At 47.1% G+C, this 18855-nt stretch overlaps 1 protein-coding gene and 1 long non-coding RNA gene across 4 annotated transcripts in view; one reads left to right on the forward strand and one right to left on the reverse strand.

Annotated features, from left to right (window-relative positions):
- The first annotated feature begins 4989 nt into the window (after positions 1 to 4989).
- MAGEF1 (MAGE family member F1) lies at positions 4990 to 6726 on the forward strand. The gene is given in 6 exon segments (XM_014557986.2): positions 4990 to 5376; positions 5379 to 5462; positions 5464 to 5785; positions 5788 to 5922; positions 5925 to 5962; positions 5964 to 6726. Coding segments are annotated over 6 exon segments (1074 nt in total). The 5' UTR covers positions 4990 to 5115; the 3' UTR covers positions 6198 to 6726.
- Positions 6727 to 8256: 1530 nt separating this feature from the next.
- LOC116664556 overlaps positions 8257 to 18855 on the reverse strand; it is an 89228-nt gene continuing 78629 nt past the window's right edge. Inside the window, exons 4-7 of one of the 3 annotated variants that reach the window (XR_004321093.1) lie at positions 11813 to 12177; positions 11418 to 11475; positions 10772 to 10804; positions 8257 to 8728 (exon numbers count right to left, since the gene is read on the reverse strand). This is a non-coding gene — a long non-coding RNA (uncharacterized LOC116664556). The remainder of the gene's footprint in view (positions 8729 to 10771; positions 10805 to 11417; positions 11476 to 11812; positions 12178 to 18855) is intronic. The other 2 variants (XR_004321088.1, XR_004321082.1) reach the window with 2 other exon arrangements.

Below are 18855 nucleotides of genomic sequence, written 5' to 3' on the forward strand. Positions count from 1 at the left end.
TGCACAGTGCTCGGTGCGTGCGGAATAACAAGCAGCCAACAAAGGGACTCCGGAGAGCCTGCTCTAATCCAAGTGAACTGGCGGCCAGCGAAGGGGAAACGGCTCTGTTCAGCTGCTCAAAGGCCCTGTGTCCCACGCATTCTGGTCACGGCCAGCGAATGGCGTGAGTTGGGCCTCAGAGGTGGGGGTAGAGGGGCCCCCGTCCTGGACTGGCCCGGCCTCTGGGGGATAGAGATGGGCTGTTGGCAGCCCCTGGGCGACGGCCATTCAGACCAGGGCCCTGGATGCTCGCCAGCCTCGCGCCTGCCCTTCGCACTGGGCCTCATTGTGTCCAGGTGGCAAATGCCTTCTCGCCAACTCTCCTTCGAGGTTTAGGGAGCGGGTGGGACAGTGGAGGGGAGGCGGGAGAAGGGGGCCCCGTGCCCCCTGCATGTCTCCCCTCCCCCGCCGGCCATGGTCTGTTCCTCCTCTGGGCCGGGTGTTATGTTACAGACACTGGTGGGACACAGGCAGCCAAACACAGAAGTACTGTTGCTTACACAATTGCTCTTCAAACAGTAACAAACAATTTTCATTACCCAAGTCAGATCGAATCATCCGCCTGGCCATCCTGCCTCAATACCAGCCACACATACAGGACCCACGGCTTCACACTCTGCCCATTCTGCTATGACAAAACTGGGCTCCATTTTGCCCCTGGCCCAGCGATACAGGACAAAGCTCTTCCTCTGATCCCTTCTTTGAGCCAGCTCAGCTGCATGGCTGTCAAAACTGTCAGGAGAAATAGAGAAGATGCAAGCACCTTCGCAGTTTGGGGCTCATTCAGACCTGGGGTGAGACATTACTCAGCATCCATGTGAAGAAAGCACTCAGGAGTTTGGAGGACTCTATTGACAAGTTTAGAAGGAATCCAACAAGATAACCCTGGCTCCCCACCAAAGCATTCACTAGCCTTAGACGGAATGTCAGGGCTTGACGTTTCTCTATTTAATCTTTTTTGGCCAGACAGTTTTTTCAGCCAGGAATTTGTAAGCTCATTCCAAAATGTCTGCTTGAGAGGCCAGTCACACTCATTACTGAGACTTTCTACTGGGTCTGTTAAAAAAAAAAGGCCTGTAACATTTTATATTTGTTTCTTAATGGTAGAGCATTTTAAATGTATGTTTATATTTATAATCTTACTTGAACCTCAAAATAACTGTGGGGACTGTCAAAGTTAAGGTTGTCAGACAAAAAGATGAGGAAACAATGGCCCAGAGAGGTTAAGTATGCTGTGCAAGGTCACAGGATGAGCGAATGGGGAGGGACACCAGAACTCAGGTCTTCTGACCTGGTTCAGTGCTTTGTTCTAGGACACACCTTTTTTACACCCACAGAGTGCTAGACAGTTCCAGGATAATTCATCCTGCAGTTGTGCTTTTCCAGTGTAACTCCCTTATCCTTTTCCTCATAGTAAAGTGGGCTAAGCGCTATAGGCTCTCAAAGACTATAGTCTAGGCTACAAGGATCATCCTTCAGGAAGGTTTCAATCTAATAGTCATCAGAGTTTTGTCGCCCTCCCCTCCTCCCCGCCCACCAAAGAGCTATATCTTTCCTCCCTTTTAACAGCTTCAGTAAGGACTGTTTTAAAAGTCTGCCTGTTCAGTATGAGGTCAGGACAATCAGGACTGGAAAATGATTGTCTAGGTCCCCTCCAGTATATAACATTGTAGCGTCCAGGGGTTGGCAAGTAGCAAAGCAAAGTCATTCACCTTTCATACCCCTCATCAACTCCTCTACCTAAAGTCCTATTCATTTAATTTTTTAAAAACTTTGTTACATGATTATAGTTCTAATACTGTATTGCATATTTGAAAGTTCCTAAGAGAATAGATCTTAAAAGTCTTCATCACAAGAAAAAAAAAACTTGTAATTATGTATGGTAATGGAAGTTCACTAGACTTCTTGTGATCATTTCACAATATGTGTGAATATCAGTTCATTATGTTGTACACATGAACTAACGTTATCTGTCAATTATACTTGTTTAAAATCCTTTTATTCTTATAATCTTAAAGTAAAATTTATATAGTGTGAGATTCATAGATATTAAATGTACAGTTTGAAAAGTTTTGACAAATGTATACCCACATCCAAATTGTGATATAAAACATTTCCATCACCCCCATACAGCTCAGGCATACCCCTTTCTAGTCAACCCTATTCCAGGCCTCCACTGTTTTCATTTTTGTCACCATCAATTAGCTGAACCTGCCCTGGACATCAGATTAACTAGAATCATATTATATATAATCTTCTGTATCTTTCTTCTTTCACTCAATATAATGTCAGCTGGACTCATCCATCTTATACCAGTAGTTTGTTCCTTTTTTTTTTTTTTTGATGAGTAGCATTACATTCTTCATTCAGTTTTCAAAATTCAGTCATATTACTGCTAATGTGCAGTAATTCTGCACAAAATTCTCTCCATTCAGTGTATCTCCTGCATGCTCCTTTCCAAGCATCTCTCTCCTCCATATCTCCTCGGCAATGCTTAAAGTGAGAAAGATCTGCAAGTAGACTATTTTATCTCTAGTGATGCCCTTTTAGGTAGGAGTGGTTCTACCTTCGGGAGAAAACAGACAACCAGGCAGTCCAGCACGGTGGTCATGAGAACAGTCTTCAGAACAGACAGATCTAGGCCCTCATTTCCAGTCTAGTACTTAGATGGGTGGCCGGGGATAAGTGATTTAACCTCTCAGTGACTGTTTTCCCATTTGTAAAATGAGGATAATAATACCTTCCTAATAGGGATTTGTAAGGACTAAATTATATTGTATATAAAATGTCTGGCATAATAGAAACTAATAATAGCCTCAAGCTAGACTATAATAAACATCCTCCTGCTTCATTCACACACTTTCAGTTTTTGTAAGTCATATAGTATAAATGGGTATACATCTTCAGGAGTTTTTGAAAAGAAGAGCTCATGATTACATCTATAAAAGTCTAACTGTCAGATATTTATTTAAAATAAATATTACTTCCTACGGAAAAAAGTCTTCCATCATTTATTCAGTGACAATTACATACAGAGTGCTGATGCTGAGGGGCTCTTCAAAAGAGTTAAGGAAGGTGGGGTAGGGGTACAGCTCAGTGGTATAGTGCGTGCTTAGCATGTACAAGGTCCTGGGTTCAATCCCCAGCACCTCCATTAAATAAATAAACAAATGGATAAATAAACCTAATAACCTCCACAAAGAAACCAAACAAGTCTAAAAAAAAAAAAAGAATAAAAAAAAAAAGAGTTAAGGACATAGCCCCAGCTTTTAGGATGTTTGGTTTTGGAGGGTAATAAGATAAGCACAAAAATAATTATAAGACAAAGCAGTGTATGGTCAATAATAATAATAATAATAATAATAATTAACACCTATTAATATAGTGGTTAAGAGCATGATCTCTAAAGTTATACCATATGATTGAAATAGTGGTTCAGTCATGTGATGTTCAGGAAGTTACTTAACCTCTTTGTGTGTTACTTCCCTTATAAAATAATACCACTTATCTAGCAGGGCTGTTAGGAGAAGTAGATGAGTTACTTGATGAGTTAATACATGTAAAAAATTAGCACAGTATCATCACATTTAAAATATGCAATAAATAACAGCTAACATTTATTGAACACTATGTGCCAAGCGCTGTGTTAAATGGCTTATATGCATTACTTCACATAATCTCCACAATGTTGTTTCTACTATTATACTCATTTTACTGATAAGGCAACTGAGGGGCAGGAAGTTTAGGTAACTTGCCCAAGATTACATAGCTAGTAAATAGCAAATTCCATAGGAAAGACATATCTATAAAATGGCGATAATGACAATAGTACTTACCTTAATAAGAACTAAACAAATTAATATTTGAAAAATGGTTAGAGCAGAGCCTAGCACACAGTAAGGTCTATGTAAGTAGATTGTTAAACAAATATTAATTGCTATGATGATTCAGAAATGGCAGCAAATAACTTCCATGCATGGAGACTAAGGATGGCTTTGGAAAGGTGACATGTAAGCTGAGCCTACAAAAGAGGGAGGGGAGTGGAGGAGAGGCAGAGGAGAAGAGAAGAAGAGGAAGGGGAAGGGGAGGAGAGGGAAGGAGGAGGAAGAGTTGGGGAGGGGGGGAGGAGTGACAGATAGGCAGAGGGATAAAGTTCAGAATAGAGTCAGCAAAAAGAAAAAAAAATAGGAGCGGTTAAGTTTGAATAGGTTTTAAAAAAGATTCCTTTCCTCCAATCAGTTACTATTTCTGCCAGCTGTACTTCAGTATATCGTTTATCATCTTCCTTTCACGAACCCTGTGGAATCTGCTATCCTTAACCCCTCATTAGTCATTTTATAACATTTATGTAGCGCCTCTATGTGCCAGGCACTGTTCTAGGCACCTGGGATACACCAATGAACAAGACAGGCCAAGTCTCAGTTCCTATTCTGCTCTACAATAGTACTCCAATACTCGAAGCCGGATTCCCAGCTTTTCGTCAGCCCTACTCTGAGCCATCCTCCACACTGAAACCAGAGAGACTGGAAAGTTACAGATCTGGTCCTGGTACTCCTTGCTTAAATCCCCCTGTAGTATATTCCCATCGTGTACAGATAATTTCAGTCGCCCTAGCATCCTATTCACCGCCTTTCACTAATTGTCCCGCACAGCTTTACCGCCCACCTTAACCTCCACGCACTCTGCACTTGACTCACAGTAAATCAGTCTTTGATACACACACGTGGAAATAGGCACCTGCTGAAAGGACACGGCTAGAATTCCATCCTTATTTCATCTGTACATTGAAACCTTGAGAAAGCCCTGGTTACCGCCCCCTCTCCAAGCAGCGAGTCTAAACAGCAGCGCTGCCTGCGCGCTCCCCCGCAGCCCCGGCATCCTGAGAAGCCTGTGCGCACTCCCAACCCAGCGGGGGCTGGAAGAGGAGGGGCTTCGCGCGGCCTCGGGGCCGCCATTTTGGCTGAGTTGGCCGGAAGTGGTCCAGCTAGTCGGCTCGCGGGCGCGCACTGAGGCTGCGCGGTGGCCGCGCCGCAGGTCTTCGGCGCCGGCAGCTTCGGGGCAACCGTCCCGAGCCCTATGCGGCGTCGCCCAGCAGCCACAAAAGCCCCTTCTGCCATCTCTCCTAGCCCTACTCCAGCCTCCCCAGCCGCTGTCCAACCCCTCCGCCGGGGTTTGTGCAGCGGCTCGCACAACCCTCGGCCCGTGTACGCGCTTTGCACCTGCCTGCCCGAAAACATGCTGCCGAAACCCGAGACCGAGGGTCTCCCCATCCTTCAGACCGAGGGGGAGGATAGCGGCCTTGACGGTGAGACCCAGACCCTGACCGCCTCGCAGGAGGAGGCCCCGAGCTCCCTCCTGCAGGGCAGCCCCAGGGGGATCTTGGCGCCGCAAGGGAGGAGGGGGCTGCAGATCCCGCCCTCACCCCCGAAAGCTGGTAGGGCCTTGGCAGCCAAAACCTTGGCCCGGCGCAGGGTCCGCCGCCGTGTGGATCAGACGGTGGCCGAGTTGGTGCAGTTTCTGCTGGTGAAGGACTAGAAGAGTCCCATCACTCGCTCCGAGGTGGTGAAACATGTTATAGGAGACTTGAAGGATCTGTTCCCTGAGATTATCGCAAGGGCCGCAGAGAGTCTGCGGCATGTCTTTGGTTTCGAGCTGAAACAGCTTGACTGTAAGCACCACACTTACATCCTGAACAACAAACTAAAACCTCTTGAGGAGGAGGATTTGGGAGGAGATGGCCCCAGATCTAAATGATGATCTTGGGCCTTATCTACATGAAAGGTAATAGCGCCAGGGAGGCACAGGTCTGGGAGATGCTGCGTCTGTTGGGGGTGCGTCCCTCAAAGTATCACTTCTTCTCTGGGTATCCGAAGAGGCTTAATAATAAGACTTCGTGCAGCTGAGATACCTCAGTTACAGGCGTTATGCCTTACACCAATCCACCGGAATGTGAATTCTCCTGAGGTCCCGGAAGCAACCTGGAAACCAGCAAAGTGAAAGTCTTGGGGTTCCTGCCCAAGCTCCATAAGAAAGAACCCCACCACTGGCCAGTGCAGTACCGTGAGGCCCTGGCAGACGATGCTGACAGAGCCAGAGCTGAGGCCACAGTGAGGGCGAGGACTAGGTCCAGTGCTAGGGCCGGCACCCACCCCTGGTGAGGGCTGATGGAAGAGTGGCCAGCCAGAGGGGGTCGGGGTGAGTAGGTATAAAAGCTACTGAGTCGTAAGTAGAATAGGTGCGGGGAGGGTCATTATTTCTGTAGCAGTTGCATTTCTGTAACTAGGATTTAGGGTTTGTGTCTTGCTACGTTTTGTTACATTTAGTATACTGTTAAATTGATGTTTATAAATGAGATTGGTCTACATTTTCCTGTAGGATTTTTTTTGTAGAGTTTTGCTGGTTTTGTAAAATGAAATGAAAAACTTTACATTTTATTCTGTGATCTTGGACAAATTATGCAGCATTGAATGCTGCACATTAATCATTTGAAGGAACTCAGCAATGTGATGATCTGGTACTGGGAAAAAATAGCTGATTAGTATCCAGCTTCCCAACACTTTTTGTCTATTGTATAAAGAAAAAAGATTGAATGTAACTCTGTTTGCTTAGTTACTATAGTATCTAGGGGGAAAATGCAATAAATTAAAAGAATAACCTGGTATACCTAGTAAACGTTTGTTAAGCATCTTCTTTTGTGTGATGTACTATTGGGGGTATTTGGGGATAGAATGCTGAACGAGATAAAGGTCCTACTTTTCAGAACTGGACAGTAAGTAAATAAACCAGAAATTAGGGTGCTGTGAGTTGAAGGCTACAGAGGGACACCCAACCCCACTGCGGTGAATAGGTGAGACTTGTCTGAGGTTACCTTTTGTCAGACTTGGGGGTAGGGAGGGGGAAATGGCAGGGTGGGTAGAGCAGAGGGGAATGAGAAGAGGAAGAAGTTGGGGGTGGGAGATGGTATTAAAAATGACTTAAGATCATAGATGCTCCTCAGTAACATGGGAAGACGTGATACGTGGCAGATCTGGAAAACACCCTACCCTTGCCAGTACGTTTGTTCCAGGGCTATTTATCACAGTGCACAAATAGTGATGGGGTCTGTTAGCATTTTGGTCCTCTCCATCTCCCTTCTCTCAGTCTATGCGGAGACCAAATATTTTACTAATTCTGGAACAGTATGTAGTGTGGGTGGAGGGTACATGTGATGTTCCCTACCACCAAGAAGCTCTGCTTCAAGATCTCTCCCTTGGCACCAGGAAGCCCAGCATCCTCATTCGTGTTTCTGCTTGTGCTTTCTACCCACTGTCTCTCATTTGGAGAACTGTAAGGCATCCCACATTCTTAACTACCCATGAAAAGGCATCTACGTATGCAGCTAAAACCTCTGCAGTGCCTACCACCTCCACACGGGGGATAGATCCTGTAGAATGGGTACACAGAATATTAAGGAACCTATAGGAGTGGTGGTGACCAAACCAAAGAGGAGTATAGAGGGGACTGTGAAACTGTCTCCCCGTAGCTGCCATACACAGAAGAGCCACTTTCTTCCCTTTATTGGTAGCTTTTTTCCTGCTCTCAGTTGTGTCTGAATAACATTTCTGAGTCTGTTAAGGTTAGTGTGGAATATGAATACTCTAGGACACAGGCCCAGGGATCCAACAAATCAGACTGAGATCAAAAGCTATAAGCTTATAGGTAAAAAAAAAGTTGACTAATGATTAAAAATACGACTTCTGAGCAGTTTATAATTCATTAAACAAAAATACTGAGTGCCTGCTACATGCCAAGGACTTTGCTGGGTTCCAAAGATTAAGATGTAAAAACCAGCTTTGCCCTCAAGAAGCAATAGTGATAATTTCTTACATTTGTATTTTCTCACAGCTGCTGAGAAGTCAGCAGCATGTGCACCTGAGAATCTGATTTCCTGGTGATTTGCCTATGGTCACCTGGCAAAAGACAGTACTAAGGCTAGAACCCGAGTCCTTTGCCTCCCAATCCAATGTGTTTCATTCTAGTACATTGTTCCCTGCATCTGGCTTCCAGTATATTATGTGTGATTTTATTTATCACAATTCCAAAAGTCAAGCGAGGCATGTGTAATTATCCCCAGTTGCCACTGCAGTCCTTATGGGATTGAGCAGAGTAGAAAAACTCCCCATTTCATTGGCAGCAGAAGTGGCTTTTCTTAAGGTCAGACATACAGTAACATATAGTTCATGGCAAGTGAGACTAACAACTACCATTTCTTAAACATCTGCTATAGGCCAAAGGCATTTTCCCCCTACTTTTCATAACCACATTGCAAAGTGGGTATTATGAAGGCACCTCCATTTTACAGATATTAATACTTGCCATTTATTCAATACCTAAGCTTTTTATGCTTTACATAAGTTTTAATGATTTTTTACAAGAATCAAGCAGGATAGATATTATCGGTTCCATTTTGAACTATGCAAACTGAAACTCGGAGAAGCTGTAAAGTTCTGGTAGATAGTGTATGACATAACAAGGATTGGAACTGAAGTCTGACCGAGTCAAAATCCCACATTGTTCACTATTTTACATTTCCTTCTTCTTGGGACTCCTTTCAGACGTGGGGCCTCATGTTCTTTCTTCCAAACATGGCTCTCTCTCTGGAGATACAGACAAGGGTCGTGTAGCCAAGGTAACTATGACAGACACTGGCCTGCAGGAGGGTAAAAAGGAGGCTAAAGTCAAGTTGGAGAATTATCTGTGAACATTGGTCCCGGCTCTGCTCACCCCCCCGTGTTCTCAGACTGCTGACTACGTGGGGAATGTATATTTTCGCTCAAACTCAGCATGTTTTGCCCCTAGAGGCCATGTTTCCTCAGTCTTCTTTAGTCTGCTCTCTCCACTAAGCCTCAAGTCTTTCATGCCAGGGAACAATCAAATAACATTTGTGGCCCTGCAAATACGATTCCCAGTGTTGTTTCCAGATGGCACAAAGGGCTGGCAGAACTCGTACCCTTGCCTCAGGATGAAAGACCTTCTGTGTCACACATGCCACCATCAACTTCTCAGAGTATTAAAAGTGTGGCCTCTGGACCCATGTGTAGAGCAGACATTGGCCACGGTAAGGGCAAGAGATGGATTCTCCTGTTGCTTAGGGTCATTCAGATGAGGGAGGAAGAAGGCCTGGATCCCTGGTCTCCTTCCCCTCCAGACACAAACAGAAGTAGATCTTCCCTCTGAACCACTGTGGGTGCGAGAGAAGAGGGATGTTGTTGGGACAGTGGTGGCAGATGATGACTCCAAGTCATACTTCCTCTGCTACAACTAGGAAGCAAAGCCAGTGAAGGAAACGCCCTTGGAAACTAGGAATCTGGCCTTAGACAATGGGAAGGTCTCAGTTCAGCTGCAGACTCTGCAGGGATCTTGATATTCACCAGAGTCGGCACTTTTGACCCACTGGAACTTGGAGAATGGGTGTTTGGAAACAGGCTCAGGTTGATTACAGCCCCAACATCTAGGAGACACATAGTGCTCCAGAGGGGGCAGCTCATTTGCAGCCCCTGTAAATCAGGCCTCAATTCACAAGCTCAATCACAGTTTCCTTTTGAGATAATTATGCTTCATGCCTCAGTCATGGTGGCAATTGATGCTTGTGCAAATTATTCCTCAAATTGTGCAGCCCAGCAGAGATGGCAACAATTACCTCCCAGCAGAAATACAGTGTTCTGACTAAAGAGGTTAGGTAGTCTGAAAAGGGTCCCAATCAAAGCATTTTAAAATCATGACTGTGTGACCTTGAACCAGGAATTCCAAACTCTGAGGACTGAAGCTCTAGGAAAGCTGAGTGGGTGACTGGAGTTAGCACACAACCCATCCTACCAGCAGATTGCAGACCCTTCCCAGCACCCAGTCTACTCATGACTGATAGCAACAGCAGCCAACAATTATTAAGCCTTATGTGTTGGGCATGGTATTAAGTATGAGAACCAAATTGTCTCCTGAAACTACACAACAGCTCCACAAGGCAGGTCCTGCGTGTGCCAACATCACAATACTGTAGGCAAACAACAAGGAAAGAATAATTCCTTCCATTCTGTCAACGCACAAGTTAAATGACCTGCCCAAGGTCCTAGCATCGCTCGTGAGCAGCGGATCCAGAGCTTGAACCTAGATCTCCTGGGTTTTTGCTGTTATTCCACCCTGCCAGTCTGCAGAAGGTTCTCAGGGAACAACCAAACTCCTTTGGGAAAATGGGGCTGAGGGAGAAGAAGAGAAAACCTGTGGGCCTGCTCAGTTGTATCTAAACTTGAGCACCCAGAGTAGAGACAGTGAGGGAGGGGAGGAGCAAGTTGGCTTCTCTGATTGCCAGGTCGTGGGTCTTCTGTCACCAGAAGGGACCTGATTTGGGAGAGGAGCCTGTTTGCAGGAATGATAGCTGTGGGCAGCAGCGCTGTGGTTCCCGCAGTGGGGGAACCAGTGCTCGAGACACAGCGGGCTGTCAGCACAGTGCAGGACAGCTGTGAGGACGGAGGAGTCTCCTGCAAGGGAGAGCTCCTGCCCCCAGAGCAGACGGATCTGCATTCCAGTCCCACTCTGCCCACACGTGATAGCACGTGCCTTCAGCTGAGTTACCCAACCTCTCTGAGCTTTGGTTTCCTCATCTTTAAAATAGAGATAATGCTACTCTACCTCAAAACACTGTGAAGGCTGAATGAGGCAGGGAGGGTAGTAGCTCAGTGGTAGACCACATGCTTACCATGCACGAGGTCCTGGGTTCAATCCTCAGTGCCTCCAACAATTAAAAAAAAAAAAAAAAAAGACTGAATGAGGGGATTACTAAGCACCTAGCACAAAATCTGGTAAACTGTATTCACTCATTCAGTAAATACTTATTGAGCATCTTCTATACATAGCAGGCGTACATCTTGGTGGTGAGATTACAGCAGAGAAGAATATATGCAAAAATCCTTCTTCTAGAGCTTATTTAAGATAGATAATAAAGGGGCATAATAAGTAGCATGTAGGGTGGAGATCTATGTTGCAATGCAAAATGAAGCAGGAAGAGGGAAAGAGCTCCCGGAGGGTATGCAAATTTAATACTCTGGTCAGGGAAAGCCTCACTGAGAAGTGACATTTGAGTCAAAACTGAAGGTGATAAGCAGGAAGCCCAGAAACTGTCTTGGGGGGGTGGGAGGGTGGGGTAGCAGAGGTGCCAGCAGATGGAACAGTGAGGATGAAGGCCCAGGGTGGAAACAAGCCAGGTGGGTTCTGAGAAGTAGCCCCTGCAAGCAGAGTGAGCTGAGAGGGAGGAAGGAGACGTGTTCCCTCTCCTGAAGGAGCCTGCACAGCTGGCACAAGTACCCAAAACGAGAAATACACACGGATCTGCACCCAAGAGTTACCGTAGTAGTTGAGCGGGGGGAGAAACCACAACAGCCTTAGGCAGCACAGAGGCTTCTGCTGCGCCCAGAGGGGAAGAAAAGAGAAAATATTCATTATTCATAGCTTTTGTTTTCCAATTACAAATGCCTATAGTAGAAAATTTGGAGAGGTCCATGAAAATATAAAGAAGAAAATGAATTCTCTAGAATACTGGCACCCAGAGGCAACCATGGTTAGCAGTGTAGTATGGTTTTATATCCGTCACTAGTATATTTAGTTTTCACCCATCAAGGGAATAATGATTTGTTGCTACTTTAACAATGAGTTACAATGACACTGAGCCTCACTCCATGCAATATTTCCCTCTAATACTTCTGGGAGCTCCCAATGGGGCATCTCAAATGATGTCACAAACCCATCTATCCACAGCAGTCACCAGGCGGGGCTCGAGGAGGCCTGGGAAAGGAGCTTCTACTGCAGATGGTCCTTGTGGGGTCCTCAGCATCCATGAATGCTGCCTCCTCTGATGCCCCCAGTGTTCTAGACGGGGGCGGTGGTTCTGTGCAGAGATGAACAGAGTGTCCTTCTCCCGAGCTCTGCGTCAAGAAACATCACCTGGGTCCCAAAGCAGCAGTGCCAGGGCCTCTCCAGCCTCCTCAGGAAGCCTGCTTGACTCTGCTTGTGATTTCTTGCAAGCAACTCTCCAAACTTCAGCTGCAAATAGTCACCTTCACAAGGACCAGTCCAGGCTCCCTTCCTCCACAACTCTTTTCCTCATACCTTAGGGGAAAAAGAGACCAAAAGGCAGTCCCTGTCTCCCAAGACATGGCTATTTACACCGCTGAACTAGAACGGTGAACATGTGCATTCATGCTGACAGTGATGACACAGTTTTAGATTGGTGCTAATTTTCCCAAAACAAAGCAAAAGTCTGCCCCAAAGTTGAACTGAATCCTCCTCCTCTAGCAAACCGCTAGCAACTATAGCTCCCTTCCCCCAACCTTTCCTACCATCATGTTTTCAAAAGCTTATGGTGCATCTTAGCCAGGGATGTTATATACTGTGAGAGATGGCTAGAATTTAGGTACAAGGTTGGAATGGAGGGAAGGATTCTAGGTAAGGGAAACCACTTCAGCAAAGGTCAGGTAGCAGGAGTGTGCAGTGTCCCGGGAAACATGAGGGGACTGGTTAGGTTAGAGCAGAGTTTGTGGAGAAGAGGAGAGGGTGCTGAGAATGGAGAGAGAACAGCTAGGGGTAGTGGCTGAGGGAGAGTGATGAACACATGGACGGTGGACTGGCTGGTTGTGAAAGGGGAGGCTGGAGGCAGGGAGGCCACATGGGAGACTGTGCCACTCCAAACTGGAGTCAATGACAGCCTGACCAAAGGAGTGGTGCAGCAGGAATGGGGGTGAGAAAGGACTGGTTGGGGGAATAACTTGAAATGATTTGGTAATTGGTCAGCTATGGGGCATGTGAGGTATGACTCAGCAACTTCAAGCTGGCGTGTCTGGAAGAATGCTGGCGTCACTCATTAGAACAGCCGGGTGTACAGGGGGAGCCGGTTTGTGGTCAAAGAGATGGATATGTCATCAGTCATACTGAGTCTCAGTTGCTGAGTTGAAAGTCCCATGAACTCTTAGAACTGGAGGGATGCTGAGGTATCAGAGTCTGAGTCCTTTTCTTCGAGGACATAGCCAAAACCATGGACTTTCTCCTTGGGAGAGAGTCTAGGGGGAAGAGAGCAGGAACCTGACCCATCTCTCTTCTTGCTACAAGCAATGATCTTGGCAGTCACAAGCAGATTACACGGAAATGCAGTCCTGCCCACATAGTTGCCTTCTGGGTCCATCTTCTGAACTTACTTCTACAAATGATCTGGGGGTTAAGAAGAAGGTCTAGGGAGCAGCATGGCCAGGGAGTCATGGAACTGGGAAAAGAAAAGTGGCAAGTTGTTATAGGTGAGTGTAAGCTAAGGGGTGGCCAAGATTCTTTGTGTGCACTAAAAAGAGAACTGCAAACACACAATCACACTGCAGCTGGAAGGACTCAGGACAGAGCTAAGCCAAGGCTTAAATGGGCCAACCCATGGGATTCCAAACTTAGAGCCTTTCTCTCCCCACTTTATAATAGACCTTCTGTCTTGGAATGGAACTTTCCAGGCAACACCTCACGTTTGATCAGACCTGAGATATCTGCACTGTGCAGGACACATCCCAAGATGGGGAGGTTCTCACTCAGGGAGAATCTACACTTTCAACCTCTTGGGCACACAGAACATGTTGCCCAGATGCAAATGCACACTTGGTATACACACACAGAAATATCTCCTCCAACTCCACAGGAGACACTAAGAAAAAATGTCATTTGGCAGCTATCATATACCAGGTAATTTGCATGGAGTGTTCCAAATATTTTTACATTTAGGCTCATAACAATTGTGAGAGAAAGGAATCATTTTCCCATTTTTTAAAAAAAACAAGGCTCAGAAAAGTTAACTATTTTTCCCAGGATCACGCGCCTAGAAAATGGCAGATGATGCCTGACCCAGATCTGCCTGTGCACTCACGTGTTACTATTCTTCTTTCTTCACATATGTGTGCACCCTAGACTTACACACACAAACATATCCAGCCCCTCTACACACACAAAATCCCCGTAGAAAGTAACCTCCTTGAGGGCAAGGATTTCATTTTGTTCATTGATAAATCCCAGGCCTCTAGAACAGTGTCTGGCACATAGTACACAATCAGTAAATATTTTGTGATTGTCATTAATGAACTGAATGAGTACACATGCATGCAACACTCACCTGTGTACATGTACATCTATACATACATGCACTCGCACACTCACCTTCACATACGCTTAATAGATACATCAAATTCACTGCTTGGGACATTATGCTGTACATCAGAAATTAACACATTGTAATTGACTATACTTCAATTAAAAAAAAACTTTCATTAAAAAAAAATTCACTGTCTGAAAGGAGACCCCAGGTGAGGCCCCGGCTCTCAGCACTGGCCCCATAGGCCTGCTCCTGATGGGTGAATTCTGCATGATGGGCGGCACTGCTGGACTCCCCAGACTCCTCCCCACAGCCGGCAACCAGCCCTCTCCCCAGCCTCAGCACATCCCACCTCCTTCTTTTCTTAGCTCAGTCAAAACAAAGACTTTTTCTAAAAGATCTTTACTAAGAGAAAAAGTAGAGAAAAATAAATCAAGAAACTACAAGCTTTTGAGGGCGTAAGTTGACAGAGCCAGATTCTTATCCTAAGCCATACCCTTGAGTCTGGCCATGGCCTGGCTCGGCTGGTGAGGCCGCCAGCCTGAGGGAGTAGGGGGTTGGCACCACTGCTCAATCTGGGCGATTCTCCCATCCTCCAGATACTGCCACGGCTTCTGTCCAGGCACAGACCCTTCTGCCACTCTGGCCTTGAGCTAACTGCAATTTTCTATCCCCTTTTCCATCTGCTGTGCCCTGGGCTTGTAAACCAGGCTGGTCCAACCCCAGTCACTCAGTAGGACTGTGTCAATCCCATGTGTAAAAGGCCAACAACCTTAATTACTCCCTAGAGTCTCAAGGATCAGCCTGGGGTTGCTCCTGCCCACCTCTTGCCACATCCCATTCCACCCCTTCACCTGGTCTCCAGCTACATTTGCAAAGCCATTCTGATTGAGATACCAGAGCCCAGGATCCCAAGGATCTGTTCACCCAGACACCTCAGACAACTCCAGATCAGACCCTGGGCCAGGGCATTAGTGTCGCCGGGACCTCTGGATGAAAATGTAAATCCCTGAGCACACCCAAGAGCTGCTGGATCAGAATCTCTGCAGGTCTGGCCCAGGTGCCAGCACTTTTAACAAGCTTCCCAGGCGATTCTCACACTCCAAAGTCCAAGAAGCACCACCCTAAATCTACTAAATTCCACACATACCCCCGTGCACATATAATAACAGCTAAAACATTTATTGAGCACTTACTATGTGCCAGGAAGTATTTTCACAAATCGACTCAGTGAACCCTCACAACAACGCTGTGAGGAAGGCATGTTATCGTGCCCACTTCAGTGGTCACTTGCCCAGGTTCACACAGCCTTTGGTGGGAAAGTCAGGAATCGAACCCGGGCCCTGTGACTTCTGAGTCTCTAGCACACATAACTGCACCCCCTACACTGACTCCTATACTGACCACACACAGGATCCCCACCCCCTCAGAACTGCTGACAAAAGAGGAGACAGAGGGCCAGGGTGTTTTCCAAGGCTCCTGGTTTCCCTCTCACCCCAAGTCTGGCAAATGCAGATCTGAGCCGAGAGAGCCAGCAGCCACAGCCAGCAGGGCCAGGGAGCTGGTGAGCTGCGGCCCCAGGACTTTGGCAGCTGTCCCGGGCCCTGAGGCTCAGCCCTGCCTGCTGCAGGGAGTGTGCCCACCACCGGCCTCCACTGAACCCTGAGCCCTGCCCCCAGCTTCTGCTGCCCAGCGTGTCCTGGCTCCCTGAGACCTGAGCCCCTGACTGGGCCCTCCTGGAATGCTGCAGCCAGAGAGCAGATGTGCCTGCAGCCTCTCTCCAAAAACTGGTCTTCTTAGGAATCCTGCCATGGGGGAAAGGCAGAGGGTGGAGGGACGGAGTGGAAAAACAACTGAAATACCATAACACAGAAAAGTGATCCAAATAAAAAGCAGCAACTGCATATCTGGAAGAAATAAACTGAGGAGGAGAGGTGCAGAGTTGTGCAGCGTGGCCGCGAGGTTGCCAACCTTGGCAGCCCGGGGACGGGGCCCGGTGGCCGCCGCCAACCAGCCACAAGGCTGCTCTGGCCAGGGGCTGGGGGATGGGGAGAGCAGAGTCTGGGTTGACGCAGGGGTATGAGGTGTCGGTCTCAGCCAGCAGCATCCTCCTTCCCAGGGCTCCAGGCACTGTGTTCTTCAGCCCCCAAGACTATCCGGAGAGTCCATCTCACCACTCCCCACTGGAAAGGTCTACTTGGGACCATGGAAAGAGCCAGAATGATGCCTAGACTCAGAGGCATTCTGACCCTGGGGAGAGAAGGCTTTATCAGAACAGGGCTTGGTGCTCTGACAGTGGAAAGGAAGACGTGGAAAGGATTTATTTTGAGGCCACAAAATGCTGAATCGGGATGTTCTCACACAGCTCCCCCCTGACGAACAGCGTGACCTCGAGCAATTCACTTATTCACACTAAGCCCAAACCCCCTCACTGTAAACGGGCGAACTCAGGCTTTCTCTGTGCATCTCAGGCTCAGACAAGACCCAGAGGATGGACAGCCTATCAAAGCTGGGGCTTGAGCACAGAAAGCAAGATGGGGATGTGTCACAGGATGTGAAGTTGGAGAATTGGGTTTGATACCAGAAATTGACACAACATTGTAAACTGACTATACTCCAACAACAACAACAAACTTTCTTTTTTAATTCACGAACCCCCCCAAAATAAGAAAAAAGAATCAGGTTTGAGACCTACTTACTAGCCATGTGACCTTGGAGTTGACACTTAACCTCTCTGCTCAAGAAAGCCAAAGCCACGTGAAAAGCTTTTGAAGAACTATCAGCTCCCACTTCCTCAGCCAGGTACTAGGTACAGATTGTGCATATATTTGTGTGAGGTTGGTATTATTATTCCCATTTTATACATGGGAAAATAAGGCCCAGGGAAGGTAAGGAACTTCTGAAAACATACAGATGTAGAAGTTGAACCCAGTCTGTCTGACTTCAGAGCACATGCCCTCTCTCCTCGTGCAGCCCAGCGCTAGGATGTGCAGTGTCCCAGCTGGTGAGCTGAGATGAAGTCCTAGCAGAGAAGACTGACTGTGGGTGTCTGGCAGCAGGGGACAGGGACTTGGTTTGGGCTTGGCTTGCGCCAGAGGCTTGGCAGAGTGAAGTGCGCCCAGACCTGGAGGAACTGAGGCCCCTAGTGCCTCATGACAACCTGGAGGCCAGGTGCCCAAAGGTGCAAAGGCGCTATAATCCACCAAGAGGGCGACTACCAGGCAGAGCCTGGGGAACCAAGCGGAGAGCATGAGAGCTGCCAAGTAGGTCAGCAGAGCATCAAACTGCTGCGTGAGATAGGTGCGGAGCTGGGAACAAGCTGGATTGTTAACGGGACAACCACAGATAAAAGGAGGCCCAGACAGGTGGACAGGATGGCTCAGGAATAAACTCCATAGCCGTGGCTGAGGCCTCCTCTAACATCAGATGCTCTGTGAGGCCGCAGGGGATTTGGATGGGCAGGTTATAAGGCCTGGGCTGGAGCACAGAGAGAGAGCTGGTAGCGTGTCACAGGATGTGGAGTTGAAGAACCCGGTTTGAGACCTACTTCCTACTCATGTGACCTTGGAGTAGACACTTAACCTCTCTGTGCTTAAGAGAGCCAAAGCCGAGATAAGAGCAGAGCAAAGACAGTTTCCCTCCACGTCTGCCTGCCTCTGTGAAGTCTGCTATTCTGGCCATGACTGAGCCACTCCGTTCCTAGAACCCTGGAGCCCCTTCCCATGCTTCATATGTGCCTTTCGCTTTGACGGTTCTGACCACTCCATTGTAATGACCAGCGTGTGTGTCTGTCACCCAGTCAGGACTGTGGGCTTCTCCAGGGCACCCCATCATGGTGTCTGAGACAGAGACTAGTTAAGTATTTGAGAAATGGAGGCACTAAGTGTAAAAAAATTCATCTGGGGGACTTCCTAAAAGCAGACATGTGGTCTATCTGGGTCTTAAAGGAGTTGGTGTATTTGGGTAGAACTCTCTTCAAAGAAATCAAAGCTCTTCTTGGCTCCTAATACTTGAGTTAGTCATACCAGTTTCCAAATGCTGGAAGAATTCTCTTGACAATGTTTATTCATTCATTCCACAAACATTTACTGAGTTTAAACTACGTGCCAGTCTGGAAAACAAAAGCTAAGAAGAGAAGGTCCCTGTTCGCAAAGGTGCAACTATGAAGTGGCTAGGAATAGGGTGCAGATAAGCACATGGATAATCATATTCTTGGACCATCTATGGCACTCTGTGGAAGCCATTAAAGAGATAGCAGATCCATTCGAGGGGAGCAAGGAAAGGGTCGCTATGTATGACTGTGCAGGTCGTGCACTGCACAAGGTAAAGTGCTCCTTGGAGTTGTGCAATATAACGGACCAATTCTTCCAGGCCAGCAGCATCTGAAGCCCAGTTGCCACCTCATTATAATCCCCAAACCCTCGTCCATCAACCTGGTCCCAGTGGGTCCTTCTCCTCTGGCTCCTCTCTGCTCTGAGAATTCCTTTGTCCAGACTTCCAGAGAAGGTTTCTTTGGGAAAACTCCACAGGAGCCCCTATTATCCCCTTTCTCCTGCCAGCTCTATAAAGCAAGTCGGCTCCTCTCAGAGAATTACATTTTGGAGAAGTGTGATTCATGGAGAAAGAACTCTTTCCATGGCTTTCTAACCTTTGATGTGACCCCAAAAAAT

The sequence above is a fragment of the Camelus ferus genome, chromosome 1 (genome assembly GCF_009834535.1).
Source record: "Camelus ferus isolate YT-003-E chromosome 1, BCGSAC_Cfer_1.0, whole genome shotgun sequence".
Lineage (NCBI taxonomy): Eukaryota > Metazoa > Chordata > Mammalia > Artiodactyla > Camelidae > Camelus > Camelus ferus.